The sequence below is a fragment of the Osmia lignaria genome, chromosome 7 (genome assembly GCF_051020975.1).
Source record: "Osmia lignaria lignaria isolate PbOS001 chromosome 7, iyOsmLign1, whole genome shotgun sequence".
Lineage (NCBI taxonomy): Eukaryota > Metazoa > Arthropoda > Insecta > Hymenoptera > Megachilidae > Osmia > Osmia lignaria.
In genome coordinates, this window is record NC_135038.1 from 7319409 (window position 1) to 7338825 (window position 19417).

Consider the following 19417-nt stretch of genomic DNA (forward strand, 5'->3'; position numbering starts at 1 on the left):
TATTTACTCAAAAGAACATTCACCTGTATACATTTGGTATTACTGATAATTATTTAAAACTATGTAATTTTGACGTTGAACATAATTTCATAATTGTAAAACATTAGCAAAAATGAATAAAATAAATATTTATTCAAATGAGGAATTGAAAAATACAATTTGTTGAATTAAGGAACATAAATGTTATTAGCTGTAAAGTGCTGTCAATGAGAAATCAAACGTTATAAATTGATTAACATTGTATTTTCGACATTTATTTTCAATAAATTTCTTTCTTTTAGTGATAATATGTTAAGTGAGACTTAATAATTTAAATCTACATACATTGTATACGAATTTATAATTATATATATGTATCTATTATTCTTATCATAACCCTTCGAAAGACCTAAAATTTAAAAGAAGCGTATGCAATCACTTATTTTTTAAACATTACAATAAATATCAGATCAGCTTCATTAAATATAACCAATAAAAAGATGGTCATATGTATAAAAAAATTAGTTCTACCGTTATCACGGTCGATTGCAAAAAATTTGTTAGTAGCTCGTCAAATGAATACAGCTATAAAAACGGAGTCTGTAAAATCGTTGTTTTACAAGGAATATGGAGAACCTGTGGATGTTTTACATTTTACAACACAAACTATTAATCAACCAGAAAGCAACCAAGTAAACAAATTAAATATAATAATTAAGCCAACATAATACCTTTTTATATTATAACTAATGATGTAAATTGTTCTTATTAAAGGTTTCTGTAAAATGGTTATTAGCACCTGTTAATCCAGCAGACATCAATACCATACAGGGTAAATATCCAAGTAAACCACCTTTACCAGCTATTCCAGGAAATGAAGGAGTAGGTGAAATAATAGCCATTGGGTCTGACGTGAAGGGTTTAAATGTTGGTGATAAAGTTATTCCAAATGGTGTGAATTTAGGGACCTGGAGAACTCATGCAAATTACAAGTCAGAAGAACTTTTGAAGGTGGAAAATAAGTTTTAATATAAAGTTAGCATACCTAGATCTATTATAACAATACAACGAATTGTATTATAATTTCAGGTTCCAAAAGATGTTGGCACTGTAGAAGCTAGTATGTTAAATGTCAATCCATGTACTGCATACAGAATGCTTAAAGATTTTGTGCCACTGGTACCTGGAGACACTGTGATCCAGAATGGTGGAAATTCTGCAGTTGGGCAAATTGTTATACAGTTGTGTAAAGCATGGAATTATAGATCTGTTAATGTTGTTAGAGATAGGCCAGACATAAAAGAGTTGAAGGTATAAATAGATTGAGAAGTAGAACTTGTAATTGTTTGTAATTTTAAATATTTTTCAGGATTACTTAATTAGTTTGGGTGCAGATGAAGTACTTACTGAAGACGAAATAAGAAAGACTCAAATTTTTAAAAGCAAAAAGTTACCATCACCAAAATTAGCTCTTAACTGTATATGTGGGCAAAATGCAGTGGAAGTGATGCGCCATTTACCACATGGAGGAATTATGGTAACTTACGGTGGCATGTCTAGAGAACCTTTAACAGTTGCTACTTCTGCACTTATTTTCAAGGTACCATATGTTAACTAAAACCTGTAAAATACTTAATGTTATAATTGATAACATTCTTTTAATGATTTCATAATATCAATAGGACATTACTTTAAAAGGATTTTGGATGACAGCATGGACAAAGGCAAATATGAATTCGCAAGAACGGATAAATATGTATAATGAATTAGGAGCATTATTCAGAGATAAAAAATTAAAAGCTCCACCACATAAATTGGTTCCATTTTGCCAGTATCAAGAAGCTGTTACAAATGTACTTAATGTGAATGGTAAAACTGGGGTAAAGTACATTTTGGATCTGACCAAACCTTAAAATGAATAAAATTCTTCTTTCCAAGAAAGAAGAATCTAATAACTTCTTAACACAGCTATTGCATCTTTTCCAAAAAATAATGGCTTTGTAATTTTTATAATACGTATTTTATAATGCGAAAAATTGAATTCAAAATCTAACTTAAAATAATTAATTAATATCTTAATTACAACTCACGATCGAAAATTCAACACATAATAAATGTAACATCAGACATAGCAAATTTACATAAGTTGTTGCTAAAATAATTACAAAACAGCTATTTTGATTAATATCAATAATTAATCAGTGAATTAGTATATTAAATATATTCCTTTATGTTGCATGAATAATAAATTTGTGTATTATAAAAAATTGTACCATCATGTACAAAGCAGCTATATAGCTGTAGAGAAAATGTATAAGAATATTTTGTTTATTTGTTATTTAATTATTAGTGTAATTTGAAAATAAATTAAGAAAAATTATTCTGTTTTGTCTAGAAGTTCTAATAAATCCATATTATGATTTATTCCTTCATGTTCATCCTCAAAAAGATCTGCACGTATACTATCAAGTTTCGTTTTATAATCCTCGTTAAATTTCGTTTTCTCCTGTTTCATAATTGTTGTATCATCTTCACTATCTTCTTTAGAATTAGCATCTTCTTTTTTTACATTTGCATTGTTATTATCTTCGTTTGATAGTAAATTCAAACTAAAAGGACGTTTATACGAAGCTTCTTCAGTTCCCAGTTGGACAGCTAACATACCAAGTTCTGCTCTTGTACCACACTCTTTTAAATAATTATCATTTTCTTGCTCAGAAGTAAATTTTGATATGTCGTGCATCATTGAGTACCTATATAATACGTATTTAACTTGTCAGTATTTTTTAGTACATTTACTTTTATTTACTTACATATTCTTTCCTAATAATGTACCGCGTTCACCAAAAAGATTAAAAGAATCATTGCAATAAGTTTTAAAATCCACATCACATAGTTTTAAGCTAGAAAAATGATCTTTATTTTCTTCATATTTTTCATTGTACTTGTGATGTTTTATATTGAAACTACCATTATCATTTTGTAATCCAAGTCTAAGAAGAATAGACACCCGTATACAATATGGTTCTAATTCTTTCAGACAACAATTTCTGGCATTCCAAATTTCCTCCAAAGTAAAAGTGCCATAAAACTGTAAAATAATCAGTAAATTGTTTTGAAAAAATCAGTATACATAAATAATTTCATCAAGTAACAACTTGCTTACATCAACTATCATCTGATGTACTAATCCCGCACAACGCTGAGCATCAGGATGACTGACCATATCACGCATCGCATCCGTGTGATTTAGTGTTGACAAGATAACTTCTACGGGGCCCGTGGCTGCAGTTAGTTGATATTTGACCATCATAATCATTAGATCAAATAATTTATTCATACTATTTTTATCAAGCTTCATAATTGAAGACAATACAACACATTCTAAAGTAGGCCTCAGGACAGGTATTTCAGTCAAAGGTTTTTCTTCAAACATACAAGACAGTATTTTTGGATTAAGTAAAGCAGCGGTCACATCATCCAATACTAAAAAACAAAATAGAAATTTTGTAATATCAACTCAAATATACATTAAGAAGCTAAATTATATATTGGAAGTAACAGGCTGAATTTTTTTTCCTGCATAGTACTAAACTAGCCTTGTATAGTTTTATCAACATTAATCCCCTGTGCCTTTAATCTTTGTCGTAGGACATATAACATTTCCCCACCCATGTTTAAATAAAGAATTGGAGTCGCACATAAAGACATTTTTATTCCACAAAATTAGTAATGAATATTCACTTTAAGTATAAAGTACTACTGACTACTGATTTGAAGCATACATTATGTAGTTTACTAATACCGTTGTCCTGGTGACAGAAATATACACACCTAAGTGATGTAGTACAGTTGAAAGGCGAGGTCGATCGATGTGATGTAACTTAATCAATGAACTTTTACACGTTTTTACATTCCCAAAATTATGAAATAAGTTAAAAACAAAAGAAAGTTTCTTTCTTCTAAGTGCTCAACCAGATAGTTCCATCTCCAGATACCTGTGACAAGAAAAGCTGATATTAGTATAAACAAGAATCAAAGTACTGGATTCTAAATATATTAAGATGTAATTATGAAACATGTTATTACTTATCATTAGTTTATAGTTTTCTGTGTATAAAGCAATGAGACTGGAGCTGTTGAGAACACTCTACTCTCTACTGCAGTGGTCTTTCCTTTTACAAAAGGTAGATTGAACGTTGTACTTAAGTAATGGCAGAAGATAGGAGAGGAGATAAAAGAAAAGAGCTATAAGGTAAAGACAAATATTTCCTTGAACATAACAATCCAGTATTAGTAGTTTTTATAATTAATTTATTTTTCAAAACACCTTAATATTGTAACTGTAATAAGTTATTATAATTGTATAATTATAGAAAAAACATCTGATGGTAATTAACAATTTAATGGTTAATTATCAACAAACACTGTATTTATAAATTAACGAATTTTAAGCAACAATTTTCAATAGTGGAATTTCAATTCAAAATTTTGACGATATTAATTTACGTCCAAAATTAAAGACACATTGTGCCTTTTCTTTATCTAAAATTGGAAACATTCCTTTAAATCAGAAAAACCAAAGAATGTTTAATCTCTGCATTATATACTAAACAGCTATTAAGTAATTAAGTATAATATTTGTTCTTGTAACAGTATTAAATAACAATAACATTAATCAGTATAAAATAATACAAGTGGACGGTTATATAACAACAAAAGATATTGCGTTCCGCATCTTTATAAAATATCTTAAATCTAAGTTCAAAAGTGGCTTAGTTACATGGAACGGTTTATATTGTAGAAAGAATTTAGTAGCCTTGTCACTTCAATTATTTTCTCTATTTACCTATTTGTAACATACGACGATTTCTTTCCAAAAAATATGCCATACACTTTTATCAGTCTAATAATTAATCTATAGTACATGTTGCTGCACAGACTTGTTCTCCAAATATTCTGTAATACTATTTTAAGTACAATTTCATTTAGAACTTAATACATTTTAACGAAAGTATTACTGAGCTTCATACTTCGTTAATGTGTATGTATAACAGAATTTAAGGTACAACAAAAATAATAATAAGTAGCATTAAATAGAACTTTTATACAGATTTAAAAGTTTTTTTTTTTTAAGTAAATGTAAATAAGACTGTTTGTTAAAAAAAAGTAGTTAATATTTAATGATATTCAACAACATTCTATTATAATAATTATTAAACATACTGTCCAAAAATTGTCAAGTACCCTGTACACATGTACATACATACATTTACGTAATATTTTACTTTATAAATTATTGCACATCATAAAAGTTACGTGTCTGCTGGCATCAAACATAAGTAGAATATTTTACTTAACTAAAAGTTATCTACAATTTAAAAAAATACTTGATTCATCACGAATAAAAAATATTAAACTTGCCTTTGATTGTATGCTTTATGTACAAAGTATTAATTAAATACCTTACATTGTAATTTATAGACAATTTTTGAAAACAGATAATCAATCATTCACAAAACAATTATAAAAAGCATTTTAAATCGAATTCATTATGTGTGCCAGAACTGAAAAAAGGAAATTAATATCATTTTAAACTATGTAAAATTCATTACTTTTGATTTTTATATCATTTATCTAAAATATATAAACCTGCTGCCATTTTGAAGATGCTCACGTACTGTATCTAATGTATTATCGTATATAAAGGGACTTGTTTGAATATTTTTTCCTTTGGTACAGAAAAACAATTGTAAGAAGCAATCGAAACAGAAGATACTATAAAATATTAAATTATGAATTTATTTCAATAGTAACTCAATTTTAGTTACGAATATAATAGAGAAACCAATTCTAACTATACAACTCGAAATAATTATCTCGAAAAATGATTAAATGCTGAATTTAACATCGAATAATGGGTCAATATCACAGCGTATTCGCAAAGAAATCCAAGGAAAATTAATTTCCTTAAAATTGCTGAGCGAAAGAAACTTTGAAAGTGGAAATACATCCGTTTTAAGATGAAGTTCGAATAAATTCGTGACACTGGTAGAATATAACCATTCAGGGTCTATAATTTCTTATCTACATATATGTATGTGTGTGTTCTTTGTCCAAAGAATGGACGAAACTATATCATTTCTTTTAACTTATATAATGATTATCTTAATAATATTTAGGAATCTCTCGAAACGTATTTCATCAAGAATCTTTCTGTTTCGATAGAATATTAATGTAGCTATAATTTACAAATTGTATGTCCAAGTCCCTTTTGCCGATTGAATGTAACGAAGAGGGACAACCGTGTTTCTAATATCAGGGCTTTTCGATCTTCTTACGCAATCCTGACTTAAAACCCTACATCCCGGACTCAAAGTTAATCCATTATAACTACCTTTCGGGATACTGTCACTACTAGCCACTCTTCTAACATCATTGGCCTTTTTTTCTTCGCAATTATTAACTACCGACATCAAGTTATCCGGTACTGAGTCTCTGATTTTATACATATATTGATTATTTCCGAAATACCTTGATGTTGAATTGATGGATACATTTTTTGGGCTTCGCATCGAACAACTTTCCGCACATCCATTATGACGAGTCTGACGTTTATCAACATTGTCATCCATTGAATGCCTATTACACGAATGATGGTCAAGATTTAAATTTGCGTCATTATCAACACACTGGCAAGAAATTACTGCAGCATCAATAGAATCCGAAAACTCTGGACTTGGAATCGAGGAAATGCTGCCTATGTGAGAGAAGGCGACCGTCCCCTGGGTGTTTTGGGGACGGCGTCAGAAACATCATTCCTCCAATTCATCCATTCTGTTTCTAACAGCCATTTCTACCACTTCCAAACTTGGATAGTCAAGCTCTTTGACCAAGCATAATACAGCTGACAGTATGTTTGAGTTCTAAAATCAAATTATATGTATAAAATGTTACTTTTATTCTATACCCTTAGCTTTATATAAACTAATTATGAAACATACTCTTGTAACAGGTCTCCTGTGATAATGAAATTGGGATCTACATTTGTCCTTCTCAGAATGTCTTATCCATCCAGGCACTTGAGATGAATCTTCCTGCAGCATTGAGAAATTGTACATATTTTATTTTAAACCATTTCAATAGGTTTCTAATTAAAATTGATAACAATTACAATTCTAACCCTTTCGGCATTATGAACAGCTATTCGTCTAGGCTGAGATGGTGGTTGATGTTCTTCATAATCTGACTTTATCCTTTGATCATGATGTTCTTCATATTCTGGTTTCAATCTATTATCATAATCATAATGGTTTCTCTCTGCACGTCTATCATCTATGGATTCATTCGCCGAGAACTGCATTCGAGGAGATGTTGGTGGATAAGAACGTTGAGGGGTATCGTTGTTGCTATACTCCACATAATTTCGTCTTTCATCGTAATCTCCATTGTGTCTTGAAACTGCTGGTCGATCATCGTATTCCTAAAATTTGTTTTAACATAACGAATCTCCTCTAACATATATATTTTTAATAATAAACATTTCTGTTTGATGTTTTTGAATATAACAGATACAATAAACATAATTTACTTCCAAATTTGGTTAAATCTCACTGCTTGAAGTATTGCACTATTACATAGCATACATAGGATAATTATTTTCATAATTATAATATGAAAAAAATTATCGAAAAGACAGATCTTTCAGATAGGATTAGAGATATTTTATGGAATATTTTTACTATTTATTTTGTATAAAATCTTTCTCAAATTAAAGTATTCCTACATATCTAACAGATTCACAGTTTTTTCGGTGCTCTTTGCTTCTTATCTATTTGCTGCTGATAATTATATGCCACTAACTGATTAATTGTAGGTACTATAAAACTAAAACTAATGAACATAAAAGACTAACAAAGTAGCTCTAGAAACAAACTACTATATCGCACAAACATTTGTGCATTCTAAGATGTACCTTGATTATTTCAATAGTGTTAGTGGCCACGCTTTCATTGACGCTGCGTGACTCTGTACGTGCAGTGTCGTCTTTGCTTTGATTCTTTGACTGTCCATTCTGTAGCTGTCAGTTTATGATGGTAAAAGTAGCAACAATATAATTGTACTTAGTTAATGAAATATTAACTTAATTATTTCACTTAACAATTATTACTAAGAGAAAAAGAATTATTCTTCTAAATTTATCAAGTAAATAAAAGCGATCCATTAAAAGTAGAATAATCTGCTTTCTTTTACACATAAAAGCCTATTAGAAAAAACCTGTTCTCATGCAAAAGTAAATAATATATAATTAATTGACTTACTTCATATGTATATTGATTATTTTGTGAATAATGATGAGATGGTGAAGTATTGTAATTTGCATTTCTATGATCTGGATCATGATATTCTTCTTGAGTATGTTGTGGTTCTTCAAAACTTCTCTGTGAACAAATATAAAAAGTTACTTTGTTGAAACATACAGAGTTGTGTATGAAAATTTTAATTATCACGAATAAAATATTTGTAAAATAAGTCAGAATACTATAAAGCTCATGTTACCTGATCACTTGAGGAACTATATCTTCGATGTCTTATACCTTCCGGTTCTCCAATATATTCGGTAGCAATATCCTAATTATGTAAATGTTATTGAAATGTTAGAACAATTGTTAAAAATGTATTAAAAAAATGCTTTGTTACAAATTTCTGATGGAATTAAATAAAATTATACCTTACTAAATATTTTAAAATGTTACAATACATAAGTTAAAGTTTAGTTACCTACTTCAGTTACAAATTTTAATATGAACATTCTACAATAAAGTAATAAATGATTTATATATTTGTATGAATGATCTTACTTCTGGACTAACTGTATCTGACTGTGGTGGAGATGCATCCATATCAAGAGGATGGACTAAAATTCGACCCCTTGTTAATGCAGTTTGCACTTCCTCAGGTGATACCACTTTGTCATCAAGTTTTTGTAAGTTTGGCAAAGCTCTCAAAACAGCCATTCGATATCTGGAAACAGATTAATCAATTAAAATTTCTATTCAACAATTACCACATAATTTAATAAAATTTACTATACCCGTCTTTTTCAGCACAAGGATTTTCACCAAGCCATAGATTTCGTAAGTGAGGTAATCCTTGAAGGTAACAAACTTCATTCAAATCTTTAATATTATTTTTTCTTACAAACAAATCTTGAAGACTTAAACAGTATTGAAAATCAGCAAGAGTATTGATATTATTTACACTGAAAATAAATAAAAATAACTTATAGACATATATTATTGCTGCAACTTCCAATTTTAATATTTTTACAGTATTACTTTTTTATATAAATATTTTCATCACATTTTTTAATCTACTTATGAACTAAGTTGGATATGAATTTTAATACCACATATTCTGAACATACATTATACATTATTCAAGTATTTAATAAGAATTACAAAAAGACTTATCTACAAATACATACAAAATGAATATTTCAATAAAATAAAATTCTTTAATATATTTTCAATTACATAATAAACACGTATGTACTTTTATTACAAAGTTATAAAAAAAAATTTATATTCAGCCTTAAACTTTGATAAAGTGAAATGTAACTACTATAAAATAAAATAAAATGTATACAAAACAAAACATTTATACTATAAAAAAAGACTATTCAACATCAAATGTGCAGAAGGAAAATTAATATTACTTTTACTAGTTACAATTCCTACAATTAACATTAATCATAAATGTCATTTCTAAACTAATACAGATTTATAAATGAAAATGTATTTATTTGGGTAAGATCAGTTTTAGTTTTCTTTAATAGCATTGAAATATATTACAATGAATTCAAAATGTGTGGGTAGAACAACTTCTGAAGTTGTGGGCTGTACCTATGATCTTGAGTTTTATATAAACATGTCCATAGTAGGAGTGCATTAGAGTCTTTGCAATACTAAAAGTTTTAAATGACTGAGCTCATTGCTGTAATACAAGCAATGTAATAATTATTATTAAACCTTCTTGTCTAAACAACGTTTACATGTATAAAATAAATAAGCAATATGTAAAGAAGATAACGTTTATATTATAAATTATAATACTATATTTTCTCACCTTAATGACAGTACTTCCACATTTTTCATGTTCCTTAAAATGCTTACATCAGTCAGTTCTGTACCCCTATATTAATAACACATCAAGATAAATATATAAGTATAAATTAACAATTATTTATGACGACAAATTAAGATTAATTCTAATAAGATCAATGTAATATAATTAAAGAAGTTTAAATGAAAATTAAGCATTAAATATGTAAGTAATTAATTTTACCTTGATGATTCACAAAATCTATAAATTATTTAACTTTTAGACTTAGTACAAATTATAGTACTTTATAACTATTAAAAAGAAATTAAATAACAAAACATAATAATATATTAGCCATTAGAATAATATATCTTTTAACAGAAACGTATAAGAAATTATAAATTACGTACAAGCTGAATCTACTATAAAATATACATACTACATTGAACTTGTCATTTTAATCTTATAAGATGCAACAATTATTGAATAATAAGGGAACAAGTAACACATCATTTTAAAAGCATAGGATTCTAATAAATGCTTACCAACAATTAAGTTTCTTCACAGTAGAGAAGTCGGACATTCGTGTCCGAGCCACGACCATTTCTTCTGTTAATTTTACCATAATGAAATTTGTGATTCATAAAATTAATTGAAATAATGTAACAAGAGATCTTGCAAAATGTTAGAAATAATTAAAAGAAATATATAATCAAGATCATCACGACAAATTTGTCAAACGTAAGTCGAAACCGCAATCAAAACTTGTCGCCAACATGGCTTGCTGTTGACTGCTGTTGACTAGTTGAAAAATACAATGCGTAACTTTCACAAAATGCACACTTGACCGTTCTCAGCAAAGTACGCATGTGTGCTAAACCATTAATGTAATATAGAAGTGTAACTCAGTTTAATTTCTTGGAATATATTCAACTTTACCTTTCCAAGAAAGTCACGTAAATGACATAAAATATACCATTACATCAATGCTTAAACATTCCGTGCAGGATACCTTAGTTTTTCAATAAATACTTTTTCGATTTTTATTGTAATAATTACTATTACACGTATTTCTGTTCTATGCTATTTTCCGTATTTCGAGCTCTTTAACGTGCTAGGGAAATTATTCCCGCTTCAATGGTATAATTTTTTCTGTTCATTGTAGCCAAGAATTGAAGTTTTGTAAAACCGAAAACGTACTTGTAGCACCTTGTAGTATAAAAGATGTGTATGATATTCGCACGATAGCACGTGTAAGAAATTAAGAAGAGAGAATAATAAACATTTAATAGTCGTTTAATTTATATATAAGTGTTTATAACATCTAACATTGCAAAGATGCAGAAAGTTGGGAAATTAAATTCTTCAATTGATATCATCCCACTACAAGAGCTCAGTGAGGATCATAAATCAAAAAATATGAATAACAAGCATAAAGTTGATTCTTCTCACAAATATTTACGAGATCAATTATTAATTTCACGTGTACAAACGGTAATTTGGTTATTTCATAACGTTTAGATTTCTGTTTAACTATATACATAAAGCCAGCAGATCTTTCACTGTTTGCGCGGTAACTTGCATATTAACATAATTATTAATTTAAAAATACAAAATTCATTACAACAACCTCTAAGGAGTTACAAGTATACATATATTATTTTCTATTGATTGGAATGTTATTATATCTTTTTTTCTTTTAGTACATGCATGAAAATGAAAATAAAGTCTATATTGATGTTAATGAAATGGCAGATGCTTTACAAAGAAAATACCGTGATTATCGTATTAAAAAAAGAGGTCCCTTTAGGGCACTAGTACGCAAAGCGTATGATGAACTTACAGAAATGTTTGCAAAGAAGTATTGTGCCCGGGATTGGCCTGCTTATGATGATGATGAAGAAGAGGAGGAAGTTGATGTTGAGGTACTTACATCTGTAATATTAAAACTAGGCTGCCATCCACTTTGTGGCTGACATACTGGAGTGAAGCGATTGATTTGCAGTAAAAGTAACTTTAATTACTCTATTACTCGCAAATCTCTCTAATTACTAAGTGTAATTTCGATTTCTCTGATAGACTTAACATGGGTATCAGTTTCTGTGACCATTCCTCGAAGACACCATTGATCTCTGATTTTATTCTATATAAACACTCACAGTGACCACTGTGATCGGCTTGTAAATAATGGTCAAAATTGATAATCTAGATTTTGAGTTAAAAAGTCACAAAAATCCCAATCAGTCGTTTAATAGCGGAGCTTCGCTCGCTACGCTCCAATAATATTATAGGGTATATAACAGTAGTAAATATTATGTTGAATTGCTTTCAGTCAGATCCTCAAAATACTATGTTGGATGGCATGCTATTAAAAATGTATAAAAAGTCTCAAAATAAACAAAATGGAAATTCTAGCGATAAAGAACTTATAGACATTAGTAGCGATGATGATGTGAACAAAGTAGAAGCAAATTCTAATAAAACAAATGAACCTGACGTTGCGGAAAAGAATCTGCAACAAAAAGCTGGTCCATCTTCGTGTACAAAAAAACCTGAACCAATTAAGGAACAACATGCAAAAGCAGTAAATTTTAAGACTTCTTTTCTTGTTATACTATGTTTTCTCAACTTAATATTTTTTACCACACTTTGTTCCATTTTAATAGCCCATAAAAGAAACACAACATGATAAGGATACAGGAAGAGGATCAAGAACAACAACAGGAACAGCGACAACAGTTACAGAACTTTCTACTAGAAAACGACAACGTGATAGAGATAGTGATAATACTCACTTTACATTCTCAAAGAAAGCTAAAGGAATACCCATATCTGAACCAAAAGTCACATTTACAGACATAGGAGGAAATGATAAAGTTTTAAATACTGTTTGTAAATTACTTGCGCATATGAAACATCCGGAAATCTTTAAACAACTTGGGATATCACCACCAAGAGGATTTTTACTTCACGGTCCACCTGGTTGTGGAAAAACTTTATTAGCATATGCTATTGCAGGAGTAAGATAGTACTTAATTATAGATACATATGTTTTATTTTTCAGTATTCACGTTTATTTATTTGTCAAATTTAGGAATTAGGAATACCTTTATTGAAAGTAGCAGCACCTGAATTAGTGGCTGGAGTATCAGGGGAAAGTGAAGCAAGAATTCGGGAGCTATTTGAACAGGCACTTGCAATTGCACCTTGTGTCATTTTCTTAGATGAAATTGATGCTGTAGCACCACATAGGGCTACAGCTCAAAGAGAAATGGAAAGAAGAATCGTAGCGCAATTACTATCATGTTTGGATGGTAAGATGCTATGTAAGATTACAATAAATCATAGTAATCATGAATGTAATCTTGAAATATAAGTGATATATTTTATTGAATAGAATTGAGTTTGAAGGAGAATGGTATTAGAGTACTAGTACTTGGGGCAACAAATCGACCTGATTCGCTAGATCCAGCATTGAGAAGAGCTGGTCGTTTTGATCATGAAGTATGTCTCGGAATACCTGATAGAGAAGCTAGAGCAAAAATTTTAGCGGTACATACAGAAAAAGTAGCACTTGCCCCTAATGTTAGTTTATCTACAATTGCTTCACTTACACCAGGTTTCGTTGGTGCCGATTTAGTTGCGTTAATTAGAGAAGCAGCTATGGCAGCTGTAGATAGGTAAGTATTGTTGAATATATTAAAAGAATATATTCAATATAATGAAGTATGATTTCATAAATTGATTTTTTTTTTTTTTTTAGAATACTTGAAGACTTAAATAGGTCCGCGACAGATAATAAATCATCAGAAACAGCGGAAGTTAATAACGATACTGATAAAGAATCACAAAATTTTGAGAATTCTGGTAATCTAGTTGAAGAAGCAACTATTGAACCATCTACCTCAGATCAAACTGATGTTCCTAAATTAGACAAGACAAATAATTCAAATAATCTACAAACGACAGAGATGGATGTAATACAAGAAAATTCCAAATCTCCTGATTTAACAGGGTTACTTACTTGGTTACGTAATGATCCACCACTTCCTTCAGAACGACTTTCAAGTTTATGTATTGAACATAGTGATTTTGAAACTGCACTTCGTATTATACAGCCATCGGCCAAGAGAGAAGGTTTCGCTACAGTACCAGATGTTACGTGGGACGATGTTGGTTCTTTAAGAGATATTAGAGAGGAATTACAAATGACTATACTTGTAAATATAATTATACTTAGAGTAATCTGAACAAATTTGTATTACATTTAAAATGTGTTAGATATTTTCTTTTTGATTTCTCTTCTTTTCTGTTGTGTTTAACATTCTAGGCCCCAGTTCGACATTCTGAACATTTTACAGCCTTAGGATTAACAACACCTACTGGAGTATTATTATGTGGTCCACCTGGTTGTGGAAAAACATTGTTAGCTAAAGCTATTGCAAATGAAGCGGGTATTAATTTCATTTCTGTTAAAGGACCGGAACTATTAAATATGGTAATAATTGTTATTACTAAAATTATTAATTTAATTCTTTTTACCTTTCAATGTAAATACATATATCTATTTCAGTATGTCGGCGAAAGTGAAAAAGCAGTTCGACAGTGTTTTATGAGAGCAAGAAATTCTGCGCCATGTGTTATATTTTTTGACGAATTAGACGCGTTATGTCCTAGGCGATCAGAAGGCGATAATTCTGCAACTTCGCGGGTTGTGAATCAAATGCTTACTGAAATGGATGGAGTTGAAGGACGACAGGGGGTATTTTTGATGGCTGCAAGTAATCGACCTGACATTATAGATGCAGCAGTATTAAGACCAGGAAGACTGGATAAAATTTTATACGTTGATTTGCCTACATCGGCGGATCGTGTTGATATTTTAAGAGCATTAACAAAGGTATTTTACTTATACAATTATTAATTAAGTGAATGTGTTTAAAAAAAATATATGTCTTACAAATATATTTGTACTTGCAGAATGCAACTAAACCAAAATTGGCTGTAGACGTAAATCTTGAAGAAATAGGATACAACAGTAAATGTGATGGTTATACTGGAGCGGATTTGGCAGCATTAATAAGAGAAGCTGGAATAGAAGCATTAAGAGACTTAATGGATATGCATTATTCTGGACAACCAGAAATTTCTATGCGGCATATATTGAGCGCTTTCGATAAAATTAGGCCATCCGTTCAGGAAAAGGTAATTACTTTTAATGATTATTATTCAAATTTTTTACTTATATAAATATATCTTGTTAACACAAACTAACAAATCATAGGATATTAAACATTACGAGAAATTAAAGAAATTGTATTCGATAAAAAAAAAATTGGATGATACACCGATGGAAACTCCAGTTGATACACCTATAGTGGATGTTGTTATGGAACCCATGGAAACGTGAAATAAAAATATTACATAAGTATGTAAAAATCTTCCAATTTAAAGTACACTTTCGATCTGACAAACCCAACATAAAAGTACATATTGTATGTCTTAACTTTATTTTTATAATTGAACTGTTTATCTCTAATATTCTAAAATAAAATGTAGTGTTAAATTTCAATTTGTTTCAAAATAAAAGATAAAATCGGAATTGTTTTTTTTACGTTTAATTGAAAATTAAATACCTGCAATATCATTATTGGTTTAGTAATTTATGTTCAACTTACTTTTGGTTAATTTAAACAATTTCTAGTTGAACTATACTAGTTTAATACGCAAAATAAATGTAAAATTATATTTCTTTTTATTATGAATTAGATGTATTACTGTACTAATATTAATCTTCGTCGATAAATATGTTATAACTATCTTTTATCTGTTTATAAAAATTAGCTGTTATTTTGTTTACATAAAGTTATACATGTATATGTAGTGCCTAATGAACATACGTTGTTATTATACAGGTTTCCAATCATATAAATGTATAATTTACCATTTATAAACGTTTTATTAACATTAAAACACTTAATATATACACGATTTTTTTAATACATAACATCTTTTTGTTCCAAACCCTTTCTGATTAATAAAACACGTGTATAAAATGCCTACACCGTTTATGTTCCAAACTAATGCAAATAAATTAAATTGTGATAACTAAACTAAACTTGTTAAATTTAAAGAAGTTAAATGACATAGTAAATTTCAACTACTGATTACATTAAAATTATATCTTAAAAGCTAAGCATGAATAGTAATTATCTGCATAATAAAATACATGCTAAGATGTATGTATGAAAGTATGACGTTGGAAACAATGTAAAGAACAGCTGTGGTCACTTTTTGTTAAAAACCCGCTATATAATAGATGCAATGGTAATGATGTCCAATCAAACCTACATTGCATAGCTCCTTTTTAATAAAACGTAGTTGCTTTATAGAAAAATAGTATAAAATTTATTGAAATAGGCTAACCCATCATTGAACATATGGTTGTGTTGTTCGATTTTTCACAATCCAAGGATGATTTAAAACGTTCTCTAAAGGTAATCTTTGATCTGGATCAACTACCAGTAACTAAAAAAAAAAAATGAAAGAAATTAATAATTAAAAAAAAAATGAAATATCACTTAATAAGTAAAAATAACTCCACCTGAGATATTAAATTTTTAGCACCATCGCTAACAAAGTCAGGAAATTTGTATTTAGCTTTCTTAATTTTCATATATGTCTGTTCATAAGTTTTAGCTAAGAATGGTGGAGTACCAACTAGACATTCATAACATAGAACACCAAGTCCCCATAAATCTACAGTGTGATCGTGTGTTTTTCCAGCTACCATTTCTGGTGGCAAATAGTCTAAAGTGCCACACAGAGTATTTCTTCTAGAAGAGGGAGCATGGACAGACCACCCAAAGTCTGCCATTTTTAATTCACCCTTCATCCCGAGTAATAAATTTTCAGGTTTAATATCACGATGTATCACTTTTTTACTATGACAATATTTTAAAGCATCTGCTAATTGAGATACATATGTTGCTGTTCTGATTTCATCAAAGCGTTTGTTTGGTTGGGCATTTAATTCCTTAAATAATTCTCCATTCGGGGCATACTCCAAAATTAAATATACCCTCTTGTCATCATGAAAATACCCATACATCTTTAAAATATTTGGATGCCTATATAAAAAAAAAATCATAAATTTGTATTATTATTTTTATAATAGAGAAATTTAACATTTTTAAATTATACCTTAAGTGAGTTTGAATTTCAATTTCTCTTCTAACTTGATGTTCCACATCAGCTTTCTCTATTTGTGCTTTAAATAATACTTTCATAGCAATAATGAATTTTGATTTCTTTTCCCTAGCTAAATAAACATTTCCAAATTTTCCTTTTCCTAAGGCACGTCCAATGTCAAAATCAGTTAATACCCATTTTTTACTACTTTGATTTTTGTTCATCCCACTATTTTGTTCTTCATTTTTGTCAGTGTCTATCTTCTTAGTATTTACATTTTCTTTATCACTTTTATCGTCAATCTTATTTTTTACAGATTCTATTGTTTTAAGAGATGCAGGCACTATTAATTCTGCAGATATCTTTTCACTGTTTCCTTTGTTTTGCTTACAATTTGCAATGTAAGTATTACACTGATCTTTTACAGCACCAACAGTTTGTATATTTTTTGATATATTTTCAGTTAATACAGGATTAGTTATTTTTAACTGTTTAAGATTATTTTCCATTTGATCGGTTACTCGTGTTTGAAGAGTAGCTTTATTGTTCTTTAGCATTGCTGAAATATTAGCTACAATAATAATTCAAATATAAGACAAATAATTCAAAGCTTGAATAAAACTTAATTTTTACATTTAGAGGCTATTTTATATGCACAGATAGTTTCATTCTGCAAGAAAACAATGTCAAAATCTTAATTATTTTAGAAAATTCGTACTAATAAAAAAGAGACTTACTTTGAAAACTCAGTGAAACAGAAATTACATCTACCAATTCCTATTTCAAAATAACGAATTTCCTCGTTTTCTTCTGATTGGCTAAATGACCACGTCATATGAAGTAAATCTCAAGGTAGAAGACTTTATGGGGAAATTTAAAATATAGTTTACAGCGTCACCTATCGTCAAATTAAAATTGACACATTTATACCGCAGTTCACCAGAGTCCATAACTGCGACGCGCAGGTTGGAAGATGGTGGGGGAACGCAGCGAGCTCTCTGCTAATCGCTTTCCACTTCGTTTGGGAGTATCGCCAATCAGGGCGAAGATGCGCACTGGAGAAGCGCGAAGAACGAAAACTGGTCTTTTCGCAGTTATGGACTCTGGTGAACTGCGGTATAAATATCCCCGCTTACCCACGGTTATTGTTTGCGCCGCAAACTGACTGATCACGGCACTACTACGCATCCAAGCCCCAGTGTGGGTCGCCGTGGGGTTTTAATCAGGAGATCTGGTTTAATCAATAGAAATCTGACAATAGAAATCTTGATTTAATCAATAGAAATCTGACACTCTCCCGCCGCTCTCCCCCGGGGTTTTATGCAAGATTTCCCCACGTTAAAAAAAAAATATATTTACAGCCACTGATTCCAACAAAGGTAGCTGGCTGCGGCACAGTTATCAACCGTTCGACGTAGAGCGAAGTGAAACATCATCAGTTTTATAGCGACCGCTGAGGGGTGCAGATCTATCTGCTAAACATACATATACCCTTATTTTATTTTCTGCGTTCATTTAATTTATCTTCTTAACTTATTGAATAAACTTATTAGGAGGACAAACGTGTTGATTTTATTACTCCCGAGTGCATTATTTACATCCCAGCATTCCTTATATCACTGCATTCTTTACATCCCTGCTTTCTTTATATCCTTGCATCCTCTACAGCTCTATCACCCTTATACCTGTGCATTCCTTACATCTCAGCATCCGTTACATCCCTGTTTTCTTCATATCACAGCATCCCTAACATCTTTGCATTCCTCACATCCCTGCATTCTTTACATCCCTCCATCCTTTAAATCCCTGCATCACTCACATCTTTGCATTCCTCATATCCCTGCATTCTTTACATCCCTGCATCCCTTAAATCCCTTCATCACTCACATCCCTGCATCCTTTGAACTTAATTTTTCACAAAAAATAGCGCCCCCTAGCGGCAGAAAAAGGAACTAAAATACGAATAAATTTTGCGCCCTCTGGTGGCGGAAAAAGGAACTAAAGCACGCGCCAATTTTGGCCCTCTAGCGGCAAAAATGCGAACTAAAATTTCGACGGCGAATCAGCGCCCTCTGGTGGCGAAAAGGGGAACTAAATCATGCACAAATTTTGGCCCTCTAGCGGCAAAAATGCGAACTAAAAT

The 19417-nt window shown here is 30.1% G+C and overlaps 5 protein-coding genes across 14 annotated transcripts; 2 read left to right on the forward strand and 3 right to left on the reverse strand.

Annotated features, from left to right (window-relative positions):
* Positions 1 to 116: 116 nt before the first annotated feature.
* Positions 117 to 2138, forward strand: LOC117604245 (enoyl-[acyl-carrier-protein] reductase, mitochondrial). The gene is made up of 5 exons (XM_034324099.2): positions 117 to 671; positions 754 to 990; positions 1069 to 1290; positions 1349 to 1579; positions 1662 to 2138. The coding sequence occupies exons 1-5, from the start codon at positions 480 to 482 to the stop codon at positions 1890 to 1892; spliced, it is 1113 nt and encodes a 370-aa protein (XP_034179990.1). The 5' UTR covers positions 117 to 479; the 3' UTR covers positions 1893 to 2138.
* Positions 2139 to 2210: 72 nt separating this feature from the next.
* OSCP1 (Organic solute carrier partner 1) lies at positions 2211 to 4253 on the reverse strand. 3 transcript variants are annotated; one of them, XM_076689006.1, is made up of 5 exons: positions 4069 to 4253; positions 3814 to 3977; positions 3146 to 3465; positions 2793 to 3070; positions 2211 to 2732 (listed from the first exon to the last, which is right to left on the reverse strand). In XM_076689006.1, exons 3-5 carry the CDS (start codon positions 3413 to 3415, stop codon positions 2357 to 2359), a joined length of 924 nt encoding a protein of 307 aa, XP_076545121.1. In that variant the 5' UTR covers positions 3416 to 3465; positions 3814 to 3977; positions 4069 to 4253; the 3' UTR covers positions 2211 to 2356. The 3 variants fall into 3 exon arrangements, with proteins under 3 accessions (XP_076545121.1, XP_076545120.1, XP_034179991.2); XM_076689005.1 differs by having other exon boundaries at positions 3814 to 4253; XM_034324100.2 differs by lacking the exons at positions 3814 to 3977; positions 4069 to 4253 and adding an exon at positions 3579 to 3787.
* A 170-nt stretch (positions 4254 to 4423) lies between these two features.
* Positions 4424 to 10994, reverse strand: LOC117604242 (uncharacterized). Of its 5 annotated transcripts, none has more exons than XM_034324090.2 (10): positions 10629 to 10994; positions 10108 to 10173; positions 9074 to 9241; positions 8841 to 9003; positions 8539 to 8610; positions 8301 to 8420; positions 7955 to 8059; positions 7154 to 7462; positions 6984 to 7076; positions 4424 to 6905 (listed from the first exon to the last, which is right to left on the reverse strand). In XM_034324090.2, the coding sequence occupies exons 1-10, from the start codon at positions 10706 to 10708 to the stop codon at positions 6795 to 6797; spliced, it is 1287 nt and encodes a 428-aa protein (XP_034179981.1). In that variant the 5' UTR covers positions 10709 to 10994; the 3' UTR covers positions 4424 to 6794. The 5 variants fall into 5 exon arrangements, with proteins under 5 accessions (XP_034179981.1, XP_034179983.1, XP_034179982.1 ...); XM_034324091.2 differs by having other exon boundaries at positions 4425 to 6905; positions 7163 to 7462; XM_034324092.2 differs by lacking the exon at positions 8539 to 8610.
* A 254-nt stretch (positions 10995 to 11248) lies between these two features.
* smid (nuclear valosin-containing protein-like smid) lies at positions 11249 to 15734 on the forward strand. Its single transcript, XM_034324088.2, has 11 exons — positions 11249 to 11577; positions 11787 to 12008; positions 12416 to 12667; positions 12750 to 13103; positions 13178 to 13397; positions 13481 to 13763; positions 13847 to 14303; positions 14414 to 14581; positions 14657 to 14983; positions 15064 to 15288; positions 15368 to 15734. Exons 1-11 carry the CDS (start codon positions 11422 to 11424, stop codon positions 15491 to 15493), a joined length of 2790 nt encoding a protein of 929 aa, XP_034179979.2. The 5' UTR covers positions 11249 to 11421; the 3' UTR covers positions 15494 to 15734.
* A 160-nt stretch (positions 15735 to 15894) lies between these two features.
* LOC117604243 (aurora kinase C) lies at positions 15895 to 18347 on the reverse strand. Of its 4 annotated transcripts, XM_034324098.2 has the most exons (5): positions 18012 to 18347; positions 17908 to 17944; positions 17287 to 17833; positions 16688 to 17213; positions 15895 to 16611 (listed from the first exon to the last, which is right to left on the reverse strand). In XM_034324098.2, exons 3-5 carry the CDS (start codon positions 17829 to 17831, stop codon positions 16513 to 16515), a joined length of 1170 nt encoding a protein of 389 aa, XP_034179989.1. In that variant the 5' UTR covers positions 17832 to 17833; positions 17908 to 17944; positions 18012 to 18347; the 3' UTR covers positions 15895 to 16512. The 4 variants fall into 4 exon arrangements, with proteins under 4 accessions (XP_034179989.1, XP_034179988.1, XP_076545058.1 ...); XM_034324097.2 differs by lacking the exon at positions 17908 to 17944 and having other exon boundaries at positions 15896 to 16611; XM_034324095.2 differs by lacking the exon at positions 17908 to 17944 and having other exon boundaries at positions 15897 to 16611; positions 17287 to 17845.
* Positions 18348 to 19417: the final 1070 nt, after the last annotated feature.